The sequence below is a fragment of the Pipra filicauda genome, unplaced genomic scaffold (assembly GCF_003945595.2).
Source record: "Pipra filicauda isolate LSUMZ 115617 unplaced genomic scaffold, ASM394559v2 scaffold398_size834171_pilon, whole genome shotgun sequence".
Lineage (NCBI taxonomy): Eukaryota > Metazoa > Chordata > Aves > Passeriformes > Pipridae > Pipra > Pipra filicauda.
In genome coordinates this window covers 402,317-426,387 of record NW_024104529.1, presented here as the reverse complement: position 1 = coordinate 426,387, position 24,071 = coordinate 402,317, and the positions used below count along the sequence as shown (strand labels likewise).

The following is a 24,071-nucleotide window of genomic DNA, read 5'->3' as shown; positions in this document are numbered from 1 at the left end:
AATAAACCCCATTTTTTAATCCTAAAATGTTTGATGGTTTAAGACCAATCTATTGCCATTATTTCAGCTGTTTCAAGTGCTTTTAGGCTGTATGGGCAATGCCAATGCATTTTAAAATTCTTTTTAGTGACTTATTTTAATGTGGAGCGACTGTGAAATGCTGATGTGAAAGACTCAGGAGATTTTTGGTAGCAAGGAGCAACATTATTAAACAAAAATCCCTCTTGTTGTCTTTGGTTGCTATTTCACTATTTTAAGAAAGTGCAAGATGCATGAACTATGCTTTTTAGCATTTTAAGCCAAATTTGCTGGAAATCAGCGTTGGTGTCCTGACAGTTTTAAAATGTTTCAGAATTCGTTTGGTCAGCCTTATTTATTTGGAGCAGAAGTGACTGGAAAACTCTGGATCACAGCGCTGCATGTGGAGAATTTCACCATGGTTGTTGTGTTTGGGCTTTGAAACAGCAGTATTTTGTTGCAATTGTTTGGCTGACTCCATTGGAAATAAATTTGTTGTCTTGCTTTACTTGGAAAAGCATGCTAAAAGCTTATGCTGCTTCCTGTTGGAAAATAGCAGTGAGTTACAAAATTAGCACATTGATGCCAATTATAAATATAATATCATCCCAGTGGGAATTTCTCCTTTTTATGCAAGTGAATGCATACGTGGTGAGAGTACTTCAGCCACTCTGGGAACACAGACACATAATATCTCTTCACAAACAACTGACAAGGCAAGGAACCAAAATTTGGCTGAAAAATCTCAAAATCAACATTCATTCTTCGGGAGGCAAATGTGGTAGAGTTTCTTGCTGTACAGAGTTCTGTCAGTGAAGCAAAAAAGATTAAGTATTTTCAGCCTTTGCACTCCTTAGAGGGTCTAACTTTGGCTCCACATTTTATTTTGTTGGCATAGGTTGCTGGATCGCTTCCTTTCCTCATCCTCTCCCCTTTTTACTCCCTTTCATAAATTGTGCTGCCTGGGATCCTGCTTGTCTCCATGTGGTAGGGAAAGGGGAAGCCTGTGTTCTTCAGAGGCTTTACTGTTTGGAAAAATTAATTTCCTAGCAAAACAGAGAATGGATAATGATTGGGCTCTGCATTTGCCTGTGTTGCTGCCTCTGTGTTTCCAAAATGAACTTTGAAAAGGCAGCAGATAGTTAATAGCCTTGGCATGGAGACCTGAGGGTGGTGGAAGCTGGCAGGAGTAATTCCCAAGTAAGGTTGTGTGTGTATCGTACCAGAGGCGGAATATGGTGCCCTGGGCACTGGCAGTCTGGCTCTGTGCCACGCTTCATTCTCCACTTTCCTTGGAACTGCTCCTTTGAAGATCTAATTATACGGTGCCAGGAGACTGCAGAGAGCGGGGCTGGAACTCCCACCGCCCTTCCACCGGATTTTGGTTTGTTTGGGGTGCAGAACTCGCACACAAACACTAGATTGTGTCACAGTTATCCACAAGTTCTGGCCAGTGTCCAGGAGATACAGTATGTTTTAGTGTGGCTGCTGCTAAACTGCCAACTCTGCCTTAGACTTATCTGTGTTTTTCAAAAATATTTATTCACTTCATTCCCCTTGCCTCCTTTTTTCAAATCTGCTGCTGTGTGAGGTCTGGTGCTTAACCTCTTACACCTTGTTATGGATTACCCAAGGGAAGTGCCTTTTCAGATACTAAAATAAAATTATTTGACCAGTCCAGAAAAATCAAGTGGAATTTGCAGGAGGAGAGGCCAGGAAGAAGGTGACTTTAGAGAATGATTTTTGACTGTACTGTCACTGAAGGTTGTCTTACAATTGATCAAATGCCAAAATTTAGAAATAAATGTCTCTCCATAAGGGTTTGAAGTAGCTGCAAATACAAGATGCTGCTACCAAAGATGATTTGAGATACGATGTGGTTTCCTGCCAGTGCTTTAAAGCATTACTCTGTTTGCTGTTAACTTCATTTTCATTAAGAAATTATTATTCTGCAACTTTGTTATGCGTTTTAAAATTAATTTATAGAAATTAAGTTATTAAAAAGTGCTTTTTGGTAAAAGGGGTCAACTTCCAATTTTTAATTTTGAGTTTTTGCTGCTGTTTTCCCCTTGCTTTGTTAGCATAACAGATGATAGTTGAAGTGAGAGGATCATTTTAGGTGCAGACTCTTACTGTGGGGCGGATTCTGACACCACCACAAAGACTAGCAGTAGTTTCCTGATAGTTTCAGTGAGGGAAATGGGCAAAGGGAAAAGGTAAAAGAGTAGCTGTGTGTTGATTAATAGGGTGATGCAGAGATGACTGATCAGCCAGGGTAATTGAAATGTGGGAGGAGAGGCAGCAGGCAAATGGCAGAAATTCCAGATGTTGAGGTGGTGAATCCAGAGGGAAAGCTCTGCCCATGCAAAATGAAGGAGGAACAGTATTTTTTGCAGACAACTGAACTGATCTACCTTGACCCAGTCATCTGGGTTATATATAAGATATTATATATACTTAAGAGATATATATAGATATGATTTATATATATAAAAGATACATCATAAGATACATTATAAGTTAAGTTATCTTGATCTGGTGCTTTAAAGAGGGAAGGGAAAAGGTGTGCAGGAATGGAAAGGGAGTAATATGGGTTAAAAGTATCTGTGGGGGAAAACTGGGATGATGAATTTTGATACAAGAGTGAGAAGTGGCTTGGTGCAAATTTAAGTTGTGTCCTCATAAGGGAGAAGGACAAGATGAGGAGGAGCACTATGTAGTACACGTTTGGGAAGGGTGAGACACAAAGTCTAGACGAGGAAGTATGCTGCAGGCCTAAAATTAACCAGAGCTAAAAGAGAAGAATATTTCTGTGACAGTGATTTTAAGTTCTCAAAAGCAGATAGAGGAAGAAACTCCAGTTTGAGAAGTTCTCTTGTGTGTGGCAGAGAGCTGAAATTCAGGAAGGTAGGAAAGCATCTTCCCTTTTTCTCCAGTTCCCCACTGACAAGCAGTGATGTTTTTGTGTGTTGCCAGCTGATTTTTCTTAGGAAATTTCTCATAATTTGGAGAAGAGAACAACTTATTATGTTGTTTGTTTTTTTTTTAAATTTAAAATAAATTCTGTAAGTTTTGAAATGTAATGGTTTTAGAATAGTCATGTTTGGTAAGGTAGGTAGCTTTTGGATAGCTCTAAGTTCCCTCTTCCCTTCCCAAGAGGAGACAAAAGGTTTGGAGGATTTAGCTTGGTGAGTGCAGCTGAGGGGAGGAGGTGTGTTTGTTCTCTAAGAATGTGTTGGGGAGGGATAGGGGATAGCCTAAGATCAAATAGTTGTAAACTGGGTCTAAATAAATTTGGCTGGAAACAAAAAGTGGTTGTGGTGTTTTGCTTGTTTGTTTTGGGGTTTGGTTTTGTTTGGGGTTTTTTTTGTTGGGTGTTGGTTTTTTTTGTTTTTGTTTTTTTGGGGTTTTTTTTTGAGTGAGATTCTAGGACGGCAATGGCAGGAAACTGAGCTGCCTCTGTAGGTGCTGTGTTGGGTTTGCTTGTAGTAGCAGAGTCTGCAGGCTCAGGATGTCCTTTCTGGTGCTGTTCCAAATGGCTTTGTTTTCCCCCTGCCCTTAAAACCATTTCTTTGGTTGGTTTGTATTACATGACACGTATTTGAACTGAGAATGAGAATTATTCTTAAAACTTCCTGATGTGTAAACAGCTGTATGTATTACTTGAATGCTACTTGTAAATACCTGATGTAATACTTTTCATTAATGAGATAAGATGTTCCATGTTAATGGTAGTGTTCTAGCAAATGTAACTCTCCTCCCTTTAGCACAACTGCACTACCAAGAAAAATGTCTTCTGTGGTATACAGGTACTGATTATATAATTTCAATACCATAACATTAAAATGCATAATAAAAGACTCTTACATTAAAGTTTTAAACATGTGCTTTCAAAAGTGCACATAGATACACATGCTGTGTATATGCAATAATGTATGTCCTTTCCTTTCTTAAATTTCCCCAGGTATACGTGGAATTTGATGACCTTGAATGGGAAAAACGAGAGTGGGTTAAAGTTTATGAAGATTTTGCAACCTTCTTGGTGGAGTACCAGCTGGTCTGGGCGAAAAGAAAGGACCCAAGCCAGACTCAGGGATCAAAGATCAAACAAATTCAATGGCCTGCATTGGTAAGATACTTGAGCAATTGTATTTACTAACTGTTTTAATCTTTTTGATTCTGTCCTTAGGAAGCTGCCTAGGTTACTCAAGTGGTGGTGGAAAGTGGTGAGCATGGAGTGGGAGGAGGGTAAGAAAAAGAAAATACTAGTAAAGCATGTTCATGTTGGAGGGGTGGAGTGATGTGACAATAGTCACTCATTTTGCTTTCTGAATCAGGTGAGAGCACTGCAAAACTGGTCTCTGAGTGACATAACAGAATTAATGTCACTTTACATAGTCAAAGCATCTTACAAATATAAACTTATCAGGAACACATCTTACTGCTCTGGGGAGGATTGAAACCAAGGTGAAAATAAACCCTTAAGCTTGTACCTTCTCTGTGGGAGCTGAGGGTATCTGAAATTCAGGTCAGAGTTCAGAAGGATGAGAAAAGATTAATGAAGTAAGTGGTAATTGTTTACCTGTTTTATGAGGTGGTGCTTGTGACTCTCCTCCTTGCTGGATTGCTGCCCAAGCATTAAAGCTGTGAGGGAACTGCTGGGAGGTTGTGTGCATTTGTGGCATGCCTTGGGATAAACCTGAGGAATACTCAGGATCTGATGAGATAATCCAATAAGCAATAAACATGTATTCCATTTTTCTCCAAAGAAACTAGTAGTGCTGTCAAAGTCTTCAGAAGAGCCATATAGATCTGAGATTTTGGGAACCTACTATATTGGATCATTTGCAATGTGTGGAGTTGGGGAAGATTTCTCACAGACTGGTGGGTAAAAGGGGACTAACAAATTTGTCAAAATGGCGAAGGGCAGTCTTAGATATATTTGATAATAAGCCTAATATCTGTGACTTCAGTCTTGGGTTTTTAGAAACTTGTGGTCTAATGAATTTAGATGATATTTTTAGATGGTATTTTTTTCCTTCAAGCTTTCGCTGTGTCTGTGTTTCCTTTCAATACCCTTCGTATTCTTGTCTCTGAGCACTGGATGGACTTCTGGAAATGCTGTCATGTGATTATTTTTCTGGAGCTGTGGTTGGAACAGTCATGCTGAAAGGTCATGAAGCTGTCTGATCTAGAAAGCCGTAGATTTAGGACGGACTTACCTCCTCCTCAGTGAATATTCCTGCATGACTCAGCTTGTCTGTCTGTGCTGATGTACTGGAGCAAAGCAAGCCAAACTTTCTGGATGTACAGGCTGATCCATATGTTTGCTTGTAAAGGCAGGTTTTCTGTTTCATGTTAGTATATCCTTGAGCAAGAATTTTTAGTTTCAGGGAGTCATGTAATTTGCTCTTTGAAGCCACCCATCTCTCCTTGATTGAGATGGTATTTTAAGACCTGTTACGAACTTAGAACTTGGTATCTAAGTACTCTGCTCTTTTACACGCTTTTCATCTCACCCTCTAGGGTAGAGATCCTTCTTGGGTTTAGGAGGGGTATATTTCTAGTCTGGCTGCTGATCCTGTCCTCAAGTTATAAGTATTAATTTGTCTTAATTTGCTAATGTGTGAAAGTGTTTTAGTCAAACCTTTCTCCCAGTAGACACTTGTATCAAACTTGTGCTGGTCCAGCAGAAGGCAGAAACTTTTTTTTCTTCCATCTTATTCTTTCATTGTTTTTTAGTGTTTACATTCTTGAGGCAGCTGATAGGCATGAAAAGGAGGATTTGCAAAAAATCTCCCTCCTGCTTTTGCAGTTAAAAAACTGAAATCACAGCGGCTGAAGTGAGGCTCAAATAGCTTGTTGGGTCACAGTTTCCAGATGTTAAAGTTGACAAGTTCTCAGCATTTGTACTTGGCCTGACTGCAGATGTTCTAGCAATTGTTTTCTGAGTCAAACCCTCTAGTCATCCATTCCAGTCAAGTGCAGATACAGGATATTAACTCTAGTTAGAGCAGATGCCTTCCACAGAGCCCCTCCCAAGGTTCTGCTCTGTATCAATTGCTCCTCTGAGCACACCATGCCTCGGAACAGTGAAGGTGCTCAAATTGCCATGGAACTTCAGGGTTTTGTTTCTACACTATCTGAACACTGTGGTGCAGTGGAGGGGATGATCTCTCTGAAGGTGTTCTTTGGTTGTGGGGTGTTTTTTTCCTTTGTTTTCTGAAACAAGACATTAAAAATGGGAAAGCATGAAAAAAGTGATAAAATTTAATTTGCCAAATAGCAATAGGAATATTTTACTTTTTTGGTGAAATCCCAAGTGTGGATGTGATAATGCACTCATTTTGGAAGAGTTGAGTCTTGCTGTAGTTCTTAAAGGGAATGTCTCAGGCTTCCCCATGCATGTGAACTATACTGAAAAGAAATCATACCAAAATAAAAGTTTCTAGTACACTTTATTTTGGATGCTAATGTAAATGCAGCAAAGCAATATTTAAGTGTATTTTATGTAGTAGTTCTCCCAAATCTTTGCTTTTAGTGGAGTGAATGAAAAGTTCTTATGTTCTGCTTTGATTATGTACTCTGTATTTACTGTGTGGTGTTCAAGCTCAATCAGATGCTGTGGGGCTTTCTGTGGGCAGTTATCAGTCTGGTTAGTATCTGTGTACTTCACAATTACTGATTGCTTTTATCACTCAACTGTGGGATAGGATGAATCTCCCCTTTATAGATAAAACTTCTAGAATGCAAGTTGGTCACAAATGTTGCTGTTTTAAAATACCTGAATGCCTGAGGTGTAGCTGTTCCTGAAAGCACAGAATCCACTGACCTTGTGTAACTGTGCTTTAAGATTTTAGGCTCTTTAGTCAGTCTTTCCCTCCTGAGAAAGGGAGGAAATCAGAAGTATGGCCTCTTTCTCCTTGTCTAGAAACTGAGTAACAGAAGAGGGGTAGATTATTCCCTGCATTTAGTTTCTCTCATGGCGTTTACCTTAAGTAATGGAGATGATTTACAGATGTCAGTGCAGGAGAAAACTTCCTGGCCAAAGGGTTAGCAAAGGGAAAAACAAAAGTATGGATTTTGAAAACTTAAGCAGTATAGGTAGTGGAAGTGAATGGTGTGCCTTTCCACATCAAGGGATTAAGAAAAGTAGCCCAGATAAGGTGCTGAAAGCGAAGGCATCCCCTCAGGTTGGAAAACAAGCAGGTTTGCGTGTCACAAAGGTACCAAGAGAGGGGAGTGATGGGCTCAAAATGATGGGCTTCGGGGGAATCACCAGTACTGCAAAAATGAGGGAAAATTTGGTTTTTAATTTCTCAGAAACAACTTTGAAGCAATTCAGGTGATGAATAAAAATTTTTGACCTGCAGGTTGATAAAGAATAGTTGTATTTTAGGGGGAGTAAATTAATCTCCCTGATGTCAAAATAGTTTGGGCACTAGGATGTTAGAGATCAGTGATAAAATCGTGCCTATAATATAATTCAGTCTGAAGTCTTAGGAGTATGGTGGTAACTCTGTAGCAGCCAAGAGGGGAGATGGAAGTACATGTGTGGGTAGGGTGACAAATTGGAGCCAAGGTTTTAATGTGGACAGAACAGAATGCTTCTGTGAGCTGTCAGTTTGAATTTAATTACTGTGTCTCTAATTGCATGTTAAAATATCTAGAAATAAAGTGTAGAGGGAGAAAAAGAGAGGACAAAGGATAGAAGCAGCTAGAGACATTTTAGAGAATAACAGAATAACGTGAAAGAAAAGTTTAAAGTGATAGACTAACTAGGAGAGGACACCATGGTGGAAACATAGCTAGCAGTTCACTTTTAGGCACAGGAAGGTGTGGACTGAGTGTCTTTTTCTTAATAATTTTGTTTGGGAAGAGAGTTTTGGAAACTTGAATGATGTGCTTAAATGAAAATTTATTATTGGAGGTTTACAGATAGAAATGAAAGAAAGACATTTCACACAAGCGTTTTAAGGAGCATGTTCTATCATCCTGGAAGGGAAAGAATAGAAAATGCAGTTATGATTAAAGGAGTTTAAGGTGGATAGATTATGGCAAGTTTATACTTTCAGGTAAAGGATCTAGGAGAATACAAGAGGTTGGAAAGAAAAGATTTAGAATTGGAGGTAAGGAAAAGTGAATGCATTGAATGGGAGTGCACATGAGAAACTTCTGCAACAAGAAAGGAAGAGGCTGTTGTAGAACAGAGAAGGAAAAATCTTATCTTATTTTAGCCTTTTCCTTCTGGAAGAAACTGGTGGTCTTGTGCAAGGTAAATGTCAAAGGAGGAAACAGCTTGACTCAGTATAATATGCTAAAAACAGGAGTGGGGAATGGTCCATTGAGCTGGCAGGGCAGAGCTGGGTGCCTGGGAGGGTGATGGCTCAGGCTGTTTGCTGCATTCTGCTGGGTATGGCTTGTTTTGTGAAGTATGTGTTGCCTGTTGTTACACCTGTAAACAAAACAGTGCTGCTTGTGAATTCAGTATGAGTCCATAGATGATAAATAAGAATCCATAGACGATAAATCAGAATCCTTAGATGATAAATCAGAAAAAAACATACTGTTGCTTGAAGGTGAAGATATTGCTTCACTAGCTTTACAGTACTCACCTTGTCCAACCAACAGATTTACCGTGGCATACAGCAAGGACTGGTTCTCCTGCCATTGTGTGTTTCTGAGAAATATATAGATAAAAGCTAAAATACATTTTTATGAGGAGATCCTGAACGTATCTCCTAAGGCAAGAAGGCTGGAGGAGCAACTCGGTCCACCCCCCCACTGCAGTAAAAAAAAGAGCATGTGTCTGTTTGCCTGTCCTCTCTTTCTTGGAATAAGTGAAGTCATTGCTAAAACAGTGGCTTGAGAACAGTCTTTCCTGGGACCCTGTCCAGGGCTCTGCAAGAATATGGGGCTTTAGCCAGGCATATAGCAAAACCAGGGACAAAGAGTGGAGCTTCACTGGCAATGACTAACTCTTTTCCATTATGAGAATCTGGAGCTGATTTACAGTGGCCAGTGCCAGTGGCACATGTGGGACTGAGGGCCTTCAGCCTGACCATCATGCTAATGAGGAGGTTGTCTTGCAGAAGAATGAGATGAGGTTTGTTCTGGATGGTGGTGGGTGTGTTTGTTCTGGGGGACTGTGAGTGAGCCCATATGTTCGTGTGTCAGGGCACTTGGGGCTGAAGTGTAAGAGCAGGAGTGTTTGTGGACATGTGGAAGATAAGACTTGTCCTCTGACCTTATGTAGCCTTTTCCCTCCTCCCTCCCTACCCCTCTGTCCCAGCTGTCAGTGGCAGAATCCTTTTGCTTGACAGCATTTTTGCTTCAGCTGCCTTGATTGTGCTGGATTATAAAGCACATACTTATAAAGTGCCGGTTTATTGGCATTTGTGTCACGATTAAAGAAGAAACTGCACAGATTGAACAACAAGCTTCCACAGGGCTTCCAGGGGTGCCTGAGACAAATCAAATTCTTTATTTTAGGCGTGATAATGGAAAGTAGAACAGGTCCCTTGTTATTCCTGTTTCTACTGTTATATACTACCACTCTTTCAGTTACTCAAGGATTTGTTTTCTTGTCTGGATGATCTAAATTTTAACATTTCTGAGTAAGTTACTCTTTTATATGTTGGTCCCACGGATCAGATTGATCCCTGTCAAAGTCAGGAGCTTCTGTAGATACTGCTGATGTTCCCCCTTCATTGCAGCCTGTTCTCTCTCTGCACAATGAAAAATAGAGGTATACACTGTCAGATGCTGTGATTAAATCCTCAGCAGACACTCAAAATACTTAGCAGTAAAAAGAAATCAATTCACAAAGGATTACTGTGTGTATGGAAAGTAAGGCAGAGAGAAGACTCAGGCTTCGGTCTCCTGAGTCCTAAAAATAAGTAAAAACTTGAGGATATTTCAAATTTGAGGGGAGGAAGTGCCGTAGCTTCAAGGGAAAACAGTCAAAAACTAATAGTGGATTTTTTCAGCTTCTCCATTCCCTGCATCAAGATTGTCGTGCTTGTATACCTTGCTTATATGGGGTAAAGATGAAATATATACAACAGAGGAGAAAGCGCTTGGAAACTGTCAGCTTCTTCGAAGACTTTAGCGCTTGGGGAAGAGAAAATTTAAGTAACTGACTCAGCAGAGCATAAATGACCCGATTTTTGCTGCGTTGTGAAAGACAGCAACATGCAGAAACAGCACTTGGAGATGGTTCAAAGATTACTTTGCTGGAGAGCACGTTACTGTGATATTCCCACAGAACATCAGCTCAGGCAGTACCACATCCCGCCTGTGTACTTTGGCACTTGCCTCTTTTGAACTGCTGCTTACTGGGAGTCACTGCTCTCCCTGCAGCTTTCTAAGGAGAGGCCATTACCTTCCCAGGACGTGCCCCAAATGAAGAGCAATACACTGGAATCTGCCTCCCCAGATGCTCTGTTGTGAAATATGGGTGTTGTCCTGTGGCTTCCCACTCTGGAAATGAGGGATGGGATGGAAAGCCTCACTGCAGTGCTGTTTTCTGTGTTGCCCTGATACTTTCTGTGCACTTCACACTACTGCATTGTTTGTTCCAGAGTTTTTTATCTTGAGATGTTGGCTAATGGCAGGCTTACTTTTAATTTTCTTCCTGTTTAACTTGCACTTAAAAGCAATGGAGACTCTTTTTTGTTTGAAAGGATTTAGTTTGGTAAAAGCATGCTTCCATATATAAAATAAATTAAGTATTTTTGGTAGTTAAGTGCTGTGCTAAGAATAGTTTTTAATGTCAAATTCATTTATAAAAGTCACAGAATTCCAAGCAAAATGGAGTATTTTCAAGACTTTAAAATAACAGTGAGCACAAGTTATGTTGATCATACTGGCCTGGGAGTTACCATTTTGGCAGCTCCTCTAGAGAAAGCTGCTTCCATGTGTCACAGCATCCTGGATGTCTCTGTACTTCAGGTTCTTCCCTGCTGGCAAAGCACCTCTCCTTGTTCTCCAAGGATTGTGCCAGTTAAAAAACTAGGTATTGTTTAGCGTCCTCCAGCTGTAACTGAGCAGTGCACCCAGGTGAGTGTGGCTCTGCTCAGCAGTCTGATAGCAGTGAGATGCTGGCTGTGATTTATGAGTCTTTCTGTAAAAGACAGACATAAAGCTTCCTGAGTTTCCATGTTCAAGCTCGGCACTGGAAGCAGAGCAGTTGAAGCTGCAGCTGCAGGGAGCTCAGTGCAGGATAAATGCTTGAATATTGATTTTTATAACTGTTGCTGAAACCTAAATGGGTTTGCTATGTGATTATACTCCAGTCCATGAGATGGGAGTTCTTGTGGGTGTATCTGAACTGCGTTCACACTTCAGCTTCAATGTTGACCTGCTGCACAGCTTCTGTGGGTGTAAAAGCCAAGAGTCATGCTGGATCTTCTGGACTTGACTGGAAAGTCAGAAGTATTTGATTTGGTTTTTTGCATAGCATTTATGGGAACAAAATTTTTCCTTGTGTTGAAAAAAACAAAGCTTTGTACCTGTCTATATTTCAATGGGTTAGAAAGATCAGCTCAACTTTGGAGATGCCATGGTGAGTAGGATACAGGCTGGTGGGTGCAGCTGGTTATTTCGGCACAGTTGTTTGGAAATTCATCTTCAGGGCTTGGACTTTGGAAGATGACTGAATGCCTGCAGTGTCTTTTGTGTGTCTCCATCAGACTCATCACTCACAGTCTATTTGTTGTTATTTATATAAATTATGACTTCTGTGTAAAATGTATAGATTTATAATATGTGTATGTGCATGTGGGTGTGTATTTATAGGTGTGTGTACATAGAGAGAAACACACAAAGACAATATTTTTCTCTATATGTTACAAACATTTAAAAAAGATATCTCCTCACCTATACCTGTTGTGAGTGTGTACAGTGAGGGAGGTATGTCAGCAAGGTGCTTGTCCTCCATCCCAACAGTGTCCAGAATGAGGAAAGCTGTGCCAGAAGAATTCCATCCGCCAGCTCCTGCTCAGTGTTTTCCTTACGATGGCAGGAGGAGCAGCTGGGCTTTCCACCTGTCAAATCCACTTGGCAGCTAATTTCGAAAGTCACCCACTGTTCAAATCTCCACTGCTGCTTCTGTGCATTAATGACTTGTCAGCTGTGCAGCACTGCAGCACTGCTCTCTTCATGCTTCCTTGAGGAAGATGAGTTATGGAAAGCATAATTTAGAGTTTCTGGTTCTCCTGCCCCAGAATTCCAGCAGTTTCTTCTGGGCTTAATGGTGAAGTCTGTATGAAGTCTCAATATCCAGGTTAATGGTACAGCAGCGTGGAGAACCCACCCCAGATGTGAAGCACGTTTTCTTTAAGAGGGACTTCAGCGGGTTACGTGTGACTGTGCAGACACAGGGCCTTGTGTGGAAAGTGTGTGTTCTCCTGAGCTCAGACGTTGGAGCCCCAGGTGAAATTCATGAAGTGAAAATGTTGCATTCAGGGCCAGACCCTGCGTTTTTCTGGTTTAGGGTAAAAGTTCTGCATTTTGCAAAGTGCTGAGAATCCGAAGGAAGCATTTTTGGTGGTACTAAGAAAGCATATTCTTCAGCTCCACCTGGATTTTTGTTACTGACATATAAACAAGGCAGCTGTTGCTTCTAGGGTCTCTCACTGATGCTGAAAGGGACAGTGCTGCTACCTCCCCTTTTTGGTCCTTTGGCTTAAAACCACCTCAATTTGAGTTAGATCCAGAGGCCATGTCCCCTGGGGTGTGTAAACACTCTCGTGCTCCCTCCTCCGTTACACAGAAATATTCTTGTAGTTCACCCAAAGCTCTTGTGAACTAAGCAGGGGTATACGTGAGAATGAAGTGCAGTTGTTTATTCCTATTATGCAGTCTGTACTTGATTTGTATTGATCACTTCTGTTTTATTACATATCTTTTTTGTTTCATTTTGCCATTCTGTGCTCTCAGGGCTCTGTGTTTGAAAAAGATTTTGAAATGAGATCTTGATAGTTAGCTGCCATTAACAGAGACTTCTTTTGCTGGCAGATGTTGCAGGCCCTCAATTACACTAAAACAGACTAAATCAAGTACTTGGAGAAAAAAGTTGTCTCCTTTTTTCTTCTTTGTCATAGGTGCTAAAGCATTATAAATGGGCTGTCCATGATATATTTATCATGAGCAATCTCTTTTCATATATGGCAGTTTCTTGAGGACAGGAAAAGTCAAATTTCTACAACAACCTCGCACACTGCTGGAGTTTTTCTAGCAACAATTTGATGTTTTACATCTGGTATGTTTACTTTTTAAATTTGTCTTAACTTCCGTGGAGAAAACTGAACATAGGAAAGAAGTTCAGAAGCAGCCTTTCAGCTTCAGGTATTCAACCTGCATGAGGAGAATAGATGGGGTAGAATCTGTGTTTTGTATCTTTAGTGTCGTAACATTTCTGGTAACTTCATTTTTTGACAAAGTAACTATCCTGCATATTTTTTTGAAAAACAAACACTCAAGTAGTAAAACCCCTTATGTTTCTTGTGCTCACTTAATACAGGTTTTATTTACCTGCCACATCCAGTTGTCTGTGGTGGGTTCCAAATCCCTGCTCTCTGTGCACATGCAGAGCCCAGGGCTCAGAGCATATTGTTTTACCACTTCCTTTCTTGTACCCTTGGATTAACATCCTTCCAGCTGCTGGCCAAATCAGGAAGTTGAGTCAAGAGCTACAAATGGCAAAGGCACTTTCAATGACTTCTTAAAAGAAAAAGCAAAAACTTAAACTGAAGATGTTTGTGTTTCTCTTGGCAATGTGTGTCCTGTTAGGATGATGTCAGTCCTAAACCAATGATGGAACAACACTGAAACCATTTCATTTTTTTAAAATTTATCAGGTATTGAGAAGCCACTTTGTCATCTCTGTGGTTTTAGAACACTTCTGGTTTTCTACCATCTGCTGCGTGGAATATTCACATAAATGGGGGAAGGACATACAGTGAAACTTTGGGTTGTGTTTGGGTGTGTTTCCCTTAACTCATCTGCTCTTCCTTGCAGTAAAGCCTGAGGTTACCTCAACAGTGGTTACTGGTAATTCTTTGAGGTATTGTGTCTTATTTAGTGTGTATTGCTTGATGAAAGCGCTGTTACATAGAATATCTTTAATACTAGACAGTGAATCAGTGTAAAGAACTGAAAATGTAGGGCTACATCAACTCTTGGGAAAGCAGAACATTTTCAGAACAATATTTGTTAGACTGACTTTGTAAGCAATCAAAATAGGCTCCTATTGATTAGGGAATGGATCTTCGTTTGAAAATAATACCTTTTAGCAGAAATTAATACTTTACTAGAGAAACATGGCAGACACCATCTAACCCTGAGTAAGTCTGACTTCTTATTTACAGACAGGTGAATTATTAACACAATTAACAAGACAGTGTTTATTTTTTGCCTTCTGACTGTCATAGGGTCTATACCAGTCATGGATAGAAGACAGTATTTTAAGCTTTTTGATCTTTCATTAGCTGCTGTTGTGTTCCATTTTGACTCCTTTATGGAAGAGATTTGCTCCATTAGTTAACCAGTTGTTAGAAATTTGCATGAAGCCTCTCAACATTCAGATTTTGAATAGAACTGTGTAAGAAAAAAATGAACTATTCCTATGTGTAATGCATCATCCTGAAAAACTCTTGACCAAGTATTTTAATTTGAAATTTCTCATCAATTTTGAGTCTAAGACATTGGGTAAGTACCTCATTTCTTTTCATAAATGATGCAGAATTATATTTCTGTTCATGGCTCTAGTTTCAGATGGCTTTGAAAAATTCTTACATATTTAATTTGAAAGACTGCTGGGATTTTAAATGCATATACTGAATTGCTACAAACAATATTAGTACCATCACAAAAGGAATAAAATACTAATTTGTAGGTCTGACTGAACAGATGCCTTTGGAATCACTAAAATATTTTACTGAATCCTGAAGTGAGCTGAATAGTACTTCTTATCATTGGTGATGAATTTAGCTATTTTGAAAATATAATAATAAAACCCTATATTAATATAAATACAGTAAAAATCTGTTTATGAGTTTTATAGATTTTTTTTGCATTAATTTTTGCCATTGAGAATGTAATTGTTTTTTTAGAGAACAATGTTCTATGTATTTTGGTGTATTTGTCTGGAATAGGCTGTATTAGGTCTAACCAGTGTTCTGGTGAGGCTCTGCTCCCAAGCTAAAGCCTCTTGGTTTTGATTCCAGTGCTTCTGTTTGTCATAAAAGATACGCTTTTGCTTACAGTAGTACTTTTACTATTCTAAATTACAGTGCTCTTAGTACTCATAGTACTTTATTCTAAATTATTCATGAAACTCTTTTATTGCTTCCAAATTTAAAACCAACTTCTTTTTCATATCATGGTTTCCTAAAGTACTACAGAAATGCCAGGGTATATATCTTATGTAGCTGCCTGAGAGGATGGTTTGGACATGCACCAAAACACATCTCCTTCCAGGAATCTCGTTAGCAGCGGGTTGTACACGATTGCAGTGTATGAGGAGAGGTGTCAGCACCTCTGGAGACTGCTGCTACAGGACTGCTGGGATCAGATCCTTCCTGAAGTTTGAGGCAAGATGCTAATCCTTTTAATCCTGAAGAATGGGCATCACCTCCAGCTTTCGGAGCATCTCCTTCTGTTCAATTGCTTAGGACAGACCTAATCGATTCTGTTTTACTCCTTGGGCAAGACACATTTACAAGGTCATTTGAGAGCTGGTGATGAATTACCTATTGATCATTTACTGACAAGTAGAGCCATAAGTATTTGGGCAAAGTCATCTTCTAAGACTCAGGGTGTAGTTAATTCATAAGGGGAGAAGAGAAATATTTGGGGCAATTACGGAGAATTGTGGGGGAATTACATTAAGTCAGAGAAGTCTTCTGGAATGGTATCTTCTTGGAAATAACATAAAACTAAAAGAGAACCTCTGTATAATTTATTTATTAAGAACTTATTGATGGTTTTGCACTTTGTAGTAAGATACTGTCCTGTGGAAAAAAAGCAGTTACAGGTTTGAGATTGCATGAGAACTCAAGTAGCAAACTGCCTTCTGTCAGGCACCCCCCAGACAGGCAGAACTGTGTGAACATCCACCGAGTGCCATCAGGTTTGCAGGCAGCAGCAGGATCTGATCAATCAGGACTGACTGGTGCAGTTGTAGCAGAAAAATGTGTTTGACTTGATTTGTAGGTGGAGAGATTGTGGATGATTTTTATAAACCTGACCAGTATGTGCAGTATACAGAGAACCTGCTGCTTTTCCTCCACCCCCAAAATGTGGTGAGGTAGAAATGCAGGCTCTGATGTGTGTCTGAATGCGTAGCAGTTCGTGGTTCCTTTAAAGTGCATAATCTCAGATTAGCTTTTCCTAAGGAAGAATTTGTACAGTTTTCCATATGCTCTCTTATTAACAGTTTTGGTTTTTCTGTCCTTTATATGTATAAAACCTCTATCTTGGCAGTTAATCAGCCTATAGAAGCGCTGTGGTATTCACACTACCGGGTTATGCTGTTGGGGGGCTTGATGGCATTCTTAATTGATCATATGGTTTTTCTATGCCAAGCTATTTTCCTGTGTTATTATTGAAATACCCAGTGAACTGTGATTAATCATGATTTGGCACAGGCCTCTGAAATTACTGCCACTGCTGTAGAATGTAGATTTCGACATCGTTGGCTGCTGCAATTGCATAATCTTGTAATGATAGACGTACTTGGAGTTCCTTCAATACAAATGACATTATTGGCACACGTAGGATTGTATCCTAGATTATTTATTAGAACAACTACTGTACTTTTTATTGTGCCTTTTACCCCTCCCCTTAATATCTAACCTAAACTTCCTCTCAAAGTGACAAAACGACCTTAAATGCTACAAATGCACATATAAAGTACAAATGAAAGCAGGAAGGGCAACTGTTCCCCACGTCCAGACAGGGAGGTTAATGCTGTTGGATGTCTTTTGGCTGCTCTTGTATCTGCCTGCCTTTTGGGGATGCAGTGTGTGACATCTTACCTACCCGGAACACTGGAAAGCTGGAAGCTGTTCTGTGTCTGCATCATGTCCTTGTGTTATTTTAATCAAATTTTGGATAGCAGAGGAGACAGACTGGCCTTTTCCCTGGTTTGACAGGACTCTAAACAATCCCTTTTATATATTTATGGTATTTTAGCATATGTTTTAGTATATGTGTTTACACCGAGAACCGATGGGTTGGATTTTTTAATCTGTGTAATTTAACTGTGTAAAGAAAGTACAGGTCTGTTACTTGGCCATGGATGTTTTTGGCATTGTTACACTATAAAAGGTAGTCAATAGCTAGTTATTGTCTGTTGGGGAAATGTTTTTCTTTAACATATATGGACCTTTCTCACTGGTGTTGACCAGGGGCTTAGCACTCGTCATTGTGACTTTAAAATTCTAGCTGCAGTTTGCCTTCTTGGTACAGTTTCAGTATAACTCTTTCAACTAATGTAATCCAGATTTTTGTTACTTTCCTTTTGTTACTTGTGTTTGAAATGAAGTAAAAGATCTGTTTATTTTCATAAATGAGAGATGAAGATGGTAGATAGCGGGAAAGTCACTGCAAGATTTATAAAACACAATAAATCCTGAATACTGTTATGTTGGCCAGCAACAACATTTTGACTATAAAAAGTAAATGGAGAAAACCCAGTAACTGTTTATATAAAATTTCTTATGGAAAATAAACCATTAGGCCAAAGCAGATACTCACTTTGCTCTTGTAATTCTGTTTTCAACCATGATCCAAAACTGTGAGGAGCCAAAGAATATAGGTAATCATGTATGCACATAAACCCAGTAACTTTTGTTTATCAGAAACAGGCTTATTTTACATTTCCGAGGTAGGCATGAGAATGTGCGTATGAACAACCCACAAATTAACTGTAATAAGTAAGGCTGATCAGATTGGAGGGTTTTTTTAAAGCACTGTTGTGTTCAAACAGTCTTTCCATCAGAGTAGTGAAAATAAGAAGTTAAAAAAATACATCTCTAAAGTGATTTTCAGTCCTCTAAGTTTTCAACTGTTGGAATTCTTGGCCATTGGTTTTATCCCTTTCTTCAAGTCATTTGTTGTGCACAGAGTTGTTTGGTTTTTTGTAATGCAGTATTTTGGGTGTCCCACGTCAGAGTCTGTAGCCTTGATCCACCTTTACTGAGTCTCCAGACACCCTCCCCCTTCCTCATTGACTTTGATGAGTTCACCAGACCGTATTTCTGTCTCTTCTGCCACTCAGACAAAACCTGTGCTCTCTTTGTTCTTTACATTTTACTGCTCATTGAACTGTCCTGCACATTAGTCACCCTCTGAGGGAATGAGCTTGCAAGTGGGAGCACTTGTGGAGTTGGGGAAATAATGTAGTTCCTGACTGTGACCAAGTGATGAAATTCATTAGCAAAAATTCCATCTTCTCCCTGTATATGGAGAAAGGCCAGAGTTTCTACCACATGGACAAAGACTCAGCAGTGCTCTGCTTTGAGATTAACAGGGCAGTTCACAGATCTGATTAATTTTTACAGATTCATGCAAGCAATGATTTGCAGCCTGTTCCTAGTTCTAGGCTCAACTTTCAACCATGAAGGCTGGAATTACGATTTTATTATTGAGAAGTCATTCTCTTGAGTAGTTTTCTGAGAGGAGGTGAGTGAGGTCAGTTGTCATTTTTTATGATCCATAGGCATAGATATAGTAAAGAAGACTTCCCCCCCTCAATTTGTCTGATTTCCAATTTCGATAAGATTTTAGCAGTCACGCAAAAATTTGGCTATATGTTGTTCTGCAATTCCTCATTTTTCTACTGGGACTGCTGCTCTGTTGAGAAAGGATTCAGTCACTTCTTCCTTTGCCTCCAGAATGTACTGCTGTGTTTTGAGATAGGAGGTTGTATCTCACTGTTTGAAAGGAGATACCATCAGTAAGAGGAGAGGTGGGAAAGCAGTAGAGTTCTCTACCTGAGCTGCTCCTGTTCAGTTCCAACCTGTGACTGGAGCCTGGTTTAGTTCTCTGCTGCTGTTTGATAACAGTGCAAGCAGTGTTGGTGCTTCTAGAGCTGTATGAGGGGCTTGTGTTGGGATGAAGGCTGCTGGCAGGGGAAAAAAGAGATTTGGGAGTTCATCAGCAAAGAACAGAAAACCTTGGGTGTGAGGGGAATCAGGGAAAGAATCCTTGTACTTGTGCTGTTTACCATTTTTCAGCTCGTTTTGATTTTTTTCATCCGTTTCAGCATCAGCTTTTGTTTGTCTAGATTGATTCTGTTAACACATCAGACTCAGTCTCCAGAAGTTGCTGGTTCACTCTTTGCCCACCAGTACCCAGAATGAGGTATGAACTAAAACACAGCTATTTCAGGTAAGTGAGGGCCAGAATGTAAGGTCGTCATCTTCCAAATCCAGAGAACCGTTGCAGGAGCTCACTGGTGTCAAAAGGGGGAGTCTTTGTTCTCCCTGTTCTTTTCTCTGAAGGTAGCTCAAATGATTTTGCTCTTTCACCAGAGCACACAAATGCTGCTTGCTGAGATGAATAGAATCAGAGAATATCTGGTGGTAGCGGTTGTCTCCGTTTTACCTTTGAAAGGAGGATTGTTGCTGCCACAGAAGACTGCAGGTCAGAACAGAACAGGATGAAGTCCAGTAGGTTTTTCCTTTTGCTTTCTTGTGGTGTCATTTTTGCCATTCTTGGGGGAAAGAATGGGAGAGAATCCCTTGCCTTGAAATTCTAGGAAGTGTGTTGAATAGAGGAGTGACTACTGAAAGGAGTATATGTGTTTGTTTGGGCAGAGTCCCAGCTTACCAGTGATGTACAGCTTCCATCAGAGCTCTGGGAAGAAGAACTGGAAGCAGGAAGCCCCCATCACTACTTCTGCGTAACAAAGACTGAGGGACTGGGGTGATGGTCACAGGCAGAGCACTGTTATCATATCACAAATTCTTCACAGTCTAATTCAGGTTTGAGGAATCACTGATCCCCTTTTCTGTGATGCCTACAAATTCCTCACTTCAGACACATGATGTTGAAGGGTTACACTGTCCAGCTTCGTTCTTCTCTTCATCCCTTGTTCTCTTCCTCATTTTGCCAGGTCTTGTGCAAGGATTCATTTAACAAGACATGACTGTAGGGACATCATCTCGGCCAGGCTGGAGATGATTCTCTATGTAATGCAGAGAAAGGTTTTCATTCCCAGCCATACAGCTCTTCTTAAGTGGTTTTAGACAAGGCTAACTAGATTTCTAAGGAAATGCACAGATATATATAACAGTCTTGTGATGAGTTTCTTCCTGTGGCCATAATAGATAAAAAGTCCACACTTCTGCATCCTGTGCCCATAGTGTGGTTTGCCAGGGCAGTGTGCAGGACATGCTCTTTAAGGTCAGGTCCAGGGCTCAGAGGACAGACACCTTGTCCTCTGCCACCTCCTGATTGCTAGAGCTTTGTCTTAAAAACAGGGCTCCTTAGAACTCTTCTCCTTAAAGATTTCTCACTAGTTTCATACCTCCTTTCTCAAAGTACCCCCTTTGTGGGAACTCTGGTTCCACAGTCTGCTGAGAATTCAGCTTCGGTAACCTTTATTTTGTAAAGAAATTTGAAACCATAATGATCTAGACAAAAAAAGTTGGCACGCAAATATAGACACAAGATACCAACATACCATTTGTTCCTTTTCTCTTATTGCCTTTACAATTCCTGAGAGCCATTTGGTGTTTATTCATTGTCCTGGATGTGCATCCCCTCTTGTGCTGTTCAGCTATGTTTCCGTGGTGGTGGTACCTGCCTCCTGCAATAGGGTGTGTGCTCCTCTCACAGCTGTACTCTCCATGTGAGTCAGTCCAAGGACAGTGGAACGAGAGCTTTGTGGTTTCTGTGGAGTGCAGGAGAGACTCTCCTTTACACAGTCTTGGTTTGCCTCGGGGGACAGGATGTTTGAGTTGTTCACAGCTCCCTTTTTGTGAATGCCATGTTGCAGTTCACAGGACACACAGTATGCAGCTGCCTCCAGAAGATGCTTCTTTGAAGTGATGAAGGGCACATTTGGATGAGACAGCTCATGTTCAGTCACCTGACAAGGGTGCAGTCTCCATGGCTGAAAAGCAGCCCTTTCCTATGTCTGCTGCTGTGCCTTCAGCTTTGTCTGGCTGCTAAGGAAGGTGCTGGAGGCCCCTCAGTGAAAAGAAGTGGGCTGTGGCTGGTTGAACAACTCCCTGTCCCAGTGCAGCTGGAGAGGCTGGCAGAGACTCTCCCTGGCTGTGAGTCGTGGCTGTGCTGGGATGCTCTCAGGTATGCCAGGATGGGAGATGACTCCTCACAGAATCCCATTCCAGGCTGGTGGTGCAATCCTCAACGTGCAATCCTGTACTCTGACACATCACAGGAATGAACTGAGTCTCCAAGAGGAGCATTCCCTGGAACTTCTCAGAGCTTAAGTATTACCAGAGCCTGTCCCGCTCCTGTGATGCTGAACACGATGTTAAAGCCTCTTATTCATCTTCAGTTTGAGAGAGAAAGGATCATTATTTGGATGAGAGGAGAATAAGTTACTTGATGAGTGTAAGTGACTCTTAGAAATACATTATGAAGGTTAAATACTGATAGTTTATGTGGTTTTTAGTGGCAAAACCGTTGTAAGTTGATATTTATTATATTATGCAGGTTGTCCTAATTTGCAAAATTCTTATTAATTGTAAAAAGAGAAAGAGGCAGGAAAAGGCTCAGTGAGCTAAATGCCAAAACAGCATGAAAACTTAACACAAATTGAGTTTATGGAGGCCAAGTTGGGGAAAGGGATAAAAAAAAAAGAGAGAGGTACACAGATATATAAATAAATGGATATTTCTATTTATGAGGTCATGGAGTGCTAAAGACTTATATGTATTGGTCATACAGGTGACATCATCCTTTAATGATGACTGACTTTTTGTGAAGAAATGAGTTCTAAATTTATATTCATGGGTTATGGTATGGATCTCAAGTATCACTGGAGAAAATTGTTGTAGCCACACATAATTATTTGCTGATCTCCTTATTAATAACAATCTCAAAATAGATTTTCTGGCCTGGTTATTTATTGCTTTTCCAGACACTCCCCCCATATCACTGAAAACTGAAAGTTAAACTCCTTTCTAGTGAAACCTTTAAAGTCTAGACAGCAAGATCGATTCTTCTAGTTTGAGAGTCTGCATTATGCCATAGGAAGAGACTAATTCATCATACATAAATATATCAGCAGATACTCACAGATTTGTTCTTTCTTGAAGAAAAAAATATATTGAGTTAGGAAATGCTGCTCTCTCTGGACTACAGTATTCTCTTGAAAAATACTGCAAGTGATAGGTAAGCCTGTAGCAGCTATTTAGAGGGTGGTAATGAGCAGTGGAAATTCATACATTTTTCATGACTTGTTTCCAGCACTGTAGGTTAATGGAGTCAATAGTGTCTCTTTATTGTAGAACCACATCCTGTCTGGTTGAAAAGGATGGGATTATTAGCCAAGTCTGTCTCTCTCTGCGACTTTTTTGTCAAGACAGGAACTGCTTCATGCCATGCTGTCTGGCAGCATTGCTCAAAAGCTCTTCTGTCACATGTCCTCCTTTCTTCCAAAGGCATTGGCTCCTTTTCTGAGGGGTAGAGATGAATGTTAGATTCTATGAAATCTGAAGGTGTTTTTTGGATGTGGTTTTAATGACTTTTGATGTCAGTGCTTCCACCACAGTCTGCTAATTAACGACCAGTTGATGCAAAACACTGGCATATATTTCCCTGACTTTGGTGTCAGGCATCTCTGATGTTTCTTTTGGGTGCTTATATGGTCAAACCGACTGTGTGTTTGTACTAAAGGTGGTAAATTTGTAACATCCTCACTGAGGTTGAAGGGCAAGTCGCTATACGCAGAATTATTCTCAGTTATTTGCATGTAATATTCAAAGAAGAGCAGACTTAGAATTTACTGTCTGCTAATGTTGATCTGTTCTTTTGATTTTGGCAATGCGCTGTGTATGAATCATATTTAATGGCACAGAGAAGGCACCGTGCTCTGCGAGGGAATGAGGCCGTGTTGCATCTGTTTGAGTCAGCAGCCACCGTGTTCTGCTGCAGCTCTGGTCGGAACAGTCTGGAGGTTATTTGAGGGTACAGTGAGTCACAGCAGAGCCTCTCCACTGATCACTGCTCTGCAGGGGGACAGGCAGCCCTAGCACAAACCTCTGGCTGGAAGAAAATCATTTAAAATCAAAAAAACAAAGTGCAGTGGCTTGAAAAGAAAAAGACTTCTGATTATATGAGGAGGAAACGCTATAATCTAAGTAAGTAATATTTCTGGGTATTGAGGGTCTGCAGGTAGAAAGATTTCCTTAACGTGCCCATTCCATTTCTATAGAACTTGCACTTTCTTTATATAAAAGCAAATCTGGCTGATAGATCCCTAATACTGTGAATGAATTTACTGCTTGAGCTGAGTAAATAGTTCATTAAACATAAGGCCAGGATTTTGTAAAAAGCATGAGTATGAAATGAATTATGAAATCACCTCTGGTTGCAGCCACCTCTGCTGTACAAATCTGTAAGTAACAGTGTGAGTACCAGTTCATCCCTGTTTCACAGCACCGTTACAGCAAAGCTGATGAGCAGCTGAAGCGAGAAGTACTGTAATTCCTCTTGCTGAGGTGGTGAGAGAGCAGAAAGCAGAAAGAGGCCAACTGGGATTGACCATAAAAAGCATACTTCCTTTCAGAACTAAAAATAAAACCTGTGAATCCTGAGTACCAAAGCTTGTCTACCAGATAATTATGATGCTCATTTACATAGTCTTTTATCTCCTTCTAGGCACTGGTCTGAACAGTCTTCTGTTAAAAACTGTTCCAGCCTCTGTGGTTGCCTTGCAGCACAGGTTTTCGGGCTGCCGAGCTCAAAAGGCATCTGACGACGTAGGTTGGTTTTAAGCAAGGTCTTGTGGGTTTGCGTTGTGTGGCAGCCTGCCAGGGATCCTGGGAGCAACTGAGCTCTGAGCAGCACAG

The 24,071-nt window shown here is 40.4% G+C and overlaps 1 protein-coding gene across 2 annotated transcripts in view; it reads left to right on the top strand.

Moving 5' to 3' along the window:
* JMJD1C (jumonji domain containing 1C) overlaps window positions 1-24,071 on the top strand; it is a 155,914-nt gene that overhangs the window by 45,860 nt on the left and 85,983 nt on the right. For both annotated transcript variants that reach the window (XM_027737287.2, XM_027737282.2), the window contains exon 2: window positions 3,983-4,147. In XM_027737287.2, the coding sequence (XP_027593088.1) occupies window positions 3,983-4,147 (165 nt within the window). The remainder of the gene's footprint in view (window positions 1-3,982; window positions 4,148-24,071) is intronic.